The sequence below is a fragment of the Sinocyclocheilus anshuiensis genome, unplaced genomic scaffold (assembly GCF_001515605.1).
Source record: "Sinocyclocheilus anshuiensis isolate Anshui unplaced genomic scaffold, SAMN03320099.WGS_v1.1 scaffold714, whole genome shotgun sequence".
NCBI classification, from domain to species: domain Eukaryota; kingdom Metazoa; phylum Chordata; class Actinopteri; order Cypriniformes; family Cyprinidae; genus Sinocyclocheilus; species Sinocyclocheilus anshuiensis.
This window is the reverse complement of record NW_015546068.1, coordinates 136,678-140,861: the sequence shown is the minus strand read 5'-3', so window position 1 is coordinate 140,861 and position 4,184 is coordinate 136,678. Positions and strand designations below refer to the sequence as shown.

Genomic DNA, 4,184 nt, shown 5'->3' with positions numbered 1-4,184 from the left:
ATGCTACATTATATTATATAAAATAATAATAATAATAATAATTTGAAAAATACTTTTTAAATAAAAAACAAAAATGTAATATATATTAAAGAAAAATAGAACAATAATAGAATAGAATAATAATAGAATGATTTTTATATTATTATATAAAATAATGAGAATAATAATATATTGGTATATATATATAGGATATATATACACACACACACACAAACAATAATTATTATTATTAATAATTATAGTATTATTAGTATATAATAGTATTTAATAGAATTATAAATTAATTTAATATAATTGAATTATAAATATAACAGAGTTCATATCATATTTTTAAAAAGACACATGCACACACAAGTAAGAGGAATAATCAATAAAAGAATAGATATAAAAGTGTGTAAAACCAATTATCTGTCCATCTCTACTTCAAAAGATACCATAGTGAATGTCCAAAAAAACATGGTCATATATGGAGTTATTGCAGGAGGCTGGGCGTGATGTCACTTATTGTCTTTTGCATGCTGACACAATGACGGGATAGTAACCCATAGAAATCTATTATTCCCACACCTGTCCATTCTTAAAGCAGTCCTGCTGAAAAACAATTTTCTCTCTTACTGGGTCAAACCCACTGGATCCTGGCAGAGACACACGGCCCGCTGCAGTTTAACCCCAGTGTTCTTAATCCAGGGTCCCGCTCAATACCCACGACCCCCACGGGCCATAACGTCTGCGCACCCCTCCTCCCCATCCGTCCCCTTTCTATCTGCATTCATTATTGCATGCGTCCCCTTCTCTTCTCTCCCTTCAGCATCTCTACTAAACACAGACAGAAACTCTACATAATTACAGGGTACTTGTTTGGGTGGGTCATTTATATGGGGATATTCGTTTAACAACACAATGCCCCTCCCCCTTCAATAAATTCCAGAGCACGACCCCTCCTTCAGCTGCACCGGGGCAAATGGCTGTATTTACACCGCCGCCAAGCACCTCTCCGGGAACGAGTAAAGCACCCAAACAGCCTTCAAAGTTGTTTCAAGGAAACTCTTGGTGAATTGCCTGTAAAATCAGCCTTTTGCAGGCCGTGTGTCGGCACCTTTTGGAGAAACAACAACAGGAACTATCGTGGGCTATTGAGTGGATGAAATCTGTGGCCCCCAGAGTCTAAACAAGTGATTGTAAAACACAGGATTGCGTTTAAAGCACCCTATATAGTCTCTCTTAACAATAGCAATAAACCTTTAGACCTTTTAGCTTTCAGTAACCAAGCGTTAAAAATCCAGCTGCATCTGAGAAGCAGGTGCCTCTTATATACAATTATACAATTCATCAATTTTTCAGCCTAATGTCATTCTGAACCAGATTATTTTATGGTGTTTTTTTGGTAATTCTTAAATCCCCAAAGGTTTTTATTTTAATTTTTTTTTAAAGAATTACTATTTCTTGTTTTGTATTTTTATTTAGACTTAATAATAAACACCAAAACTAAAATTATACTATTAATAGCAAGCAATAATAATAATAATCATTATTATTTTTATTATTATTGAGTGGATGAAGTCTAAAGACAAAGTCTAAACAATATGTATTATTATTATTATTAATAATAATAATAATAATAATAGTAGTAGCACTACTATTTTATTATATTCATTATTATTACTAATACATAGTCATATTGTCATAGTCATACATATTCACAATTTCTTGGCCAATATTATTATTATAATAATTATTACAATAATAATAGTTATTATTATTAGTAGTACTATTATTAATTGCCCTACAAACAAGCACAGCATACCTGAAGCTTTTTTTATTACATTATAATTCATATATTTTATTTGTGAGATAAATTGCACATTTTTTCCCACAAATCATGCAGTGCTATTTGACATTAGTGTAATGAAATGATAAACATTACTGTGAGCTCCAAAGACAAAGCACATCAAATTCAAACCCATAAAAGTCTAATGGCTACATCAGTTCCTCTGTCTCTCCTGCAGGATTAATGGAAAACGGATTTCTGTCTGCGGTGACGCTCACCTCTGTAGTTAGGATGCACTCGTGGGGTGTAGCTGCCGAATTTGATGAGTATGGGGACGTTGTATCCCAGCCGGACCCACTCCACCACATGTAAGGGAAACAGATTTGGAGTGGTGGCCCCTTCTGATGGAGGTGTCAGACTGCAGCCCAGCTCAGCAAAACCCCCGACTCTTCCCCGGACCACCGACTCAGCGCTCAGAGAAAGACCTGAGGAACACAAGCATCCACATGTCAACTGGAAAAAATGATTAGGCTCTTCCTTGCTGGAAAGACCATCATAAACCAGCATGCATTTCCATGCTACTCCAGATTAAGATGGTTAAGGCAGGTCTATGCTTATTTATGTTGGTTAGTGGTAGTTTTGTGCTGGTCCAGACTGATTTATTCTGGTTTCGGATGCATTTATGCAGGCTAGCCCTGATCTAGACTGATTTATGCTGGTTAGTGGTGGTTTTGTGCTGTTCCAGACGAATCTATGTTGGTTTAGAGCTAGTTCAGATGGATATATGTGGGTTAGTGCTGGTCTAGACCATTTTATGCTTCTTAGTAGTGGTTTTGAGCTGCTCCAGACTAATTTATGTTGGTTTGCAGTGGTTTTGAGCTTGTCCAGACAGATTTATTCTGGTTAAGAGTTGATCAAGATGGATTTATTTTGATTTAGGTTTGTATAAGATGGATTTCTGCTGGTTAGTGCTGGTCTAGACTTTTTTAATGCTGGTTTTGAGCTGGTTCAGACTGATTTATTTTGGTTTAGAGTTTATTCAGATGGATTTCTACTGGCTAGCTCTGGTCTAGACTAGACTGATGGTTAGTGATGGTTTTGAGCTGGTCAAGGCGTGTTGAACTTGTTAGTCGGCAAATCTTAGCTGGTGAAGCTAGTTATGGAGGCCATTATTTTGGTCTTTTCAGCAGGGAGAGAAGTGGCTACAGTCATATGACAAGGCACTTATTTTGACAAAGTAATGCAATTTAGAAACTAAATTTAAGGTAAATTTAGTTCTCAAAATAGTCAGCAGAAGAACAATACATCACGAGGAACAAATAACAAACAAACTGCATTTGTCATCTGACATGTGTTTTCTGTTCGCACTCAGCGCGTAGATCAAATCCACAGGGTGTAAAACACCAATATTTGTCATCGGAGGCAAGTATTTCCTTTACACTGTGTACTTAATGATAAAACCAGCAGTTCTGATGTCCTGGAGAAAGTAATAGAGGCGTGATAGGATACATACAGGAACGAGAGCCAGAGGAGAATGTGAGATGGAAAATGAGAGCGTGACTGAGAAAAACAAGACACAAAAGAGAAGCAGGAGGGTGATGTCACAAAAACACACACTAAATGGGGGCGAATGCAAATCCAGATTAAGGGGGACAGGGTGCTGAGGAGATGACATGCATGTAAATTAACATACAGCATGTTAATATGATGGCCTCAGTCTGTGACACTTTCTCTTCCAGCAGTCCTCAACAGGACAGACAAAAGAAGCCTCATAAGGGTGAATCTCAAAAAAAAAAGAAAAAGAAAAGAAAAAACAGGTTGATATAAAAAATAAATAAATAAAATAAATACATGTGGAAGGTTCAAACTGCTCAAATACCTCCAAAAATATAATATAAAATCAAATGTAAAATAAAATAATTCCTGTGGAAGGTGCAAACTGTGCTCAGATTTAAAACCAAAAGTCCGAGTTCTCAATATGAACTCAGACATTTCTCATCAACTGATCTGAACTGCTCCTCACATTCATTTTAAAGCTCAATACTCTTACTGGATGGCGACTAGTGACTCATTCAGGTCTGTTTTTATTTCTCCTCAGGCATTTTATGAGAAACGCATGAGACAAAACTGACACTCAAATGACACATGACTCCATCAAGTCTCACAGCCTCTGAGAAACGCGTTTTCCCTCCGGTGAGAGACACAGAGAGCTGGAGGGAGAAGTGACTGATGGAGAAGAGCAGAATGAGAGCGAGCATGAGGCTGACGGCTGCTGTGCAAATCCCTCAGGATGGCTGGTGCCTGGCTGGCCGTAGGAGCGCTTGATCCCGCCGTCCAGAGCGGGACGTCCCTCTCAGGTTGCCGCCCTCCCCCTTAAAACACACACACACACACAGAGTGCGTCCTGCGGGAGGTC

The 4,184-nt window shown here is 37.7% G+C and overlaps 1 protein-coding gene across 1 annotated transcript in view; it reads right to left on the bottom strand.

Moving 5' to 3' along the window:
• LOC107699646 (uncharacterized) overlaps window positions 1–4,184 on the bottom strand; it is a 47,708-nt gene that overhangs the window by 28,106 nt on the left and 15,418 nt on the right. Inside the window, exon 3 of the mRNA XM_016500966.1 lies at window positions 2,047–2,253. Coding sequence (XP_016356452.1) covers window positions 2,047–2,253 — 207 coding nt within the window. The remainder of the gene's footprint in view (window positions 1–2,046; window positions 2,254–4,184) is intronic.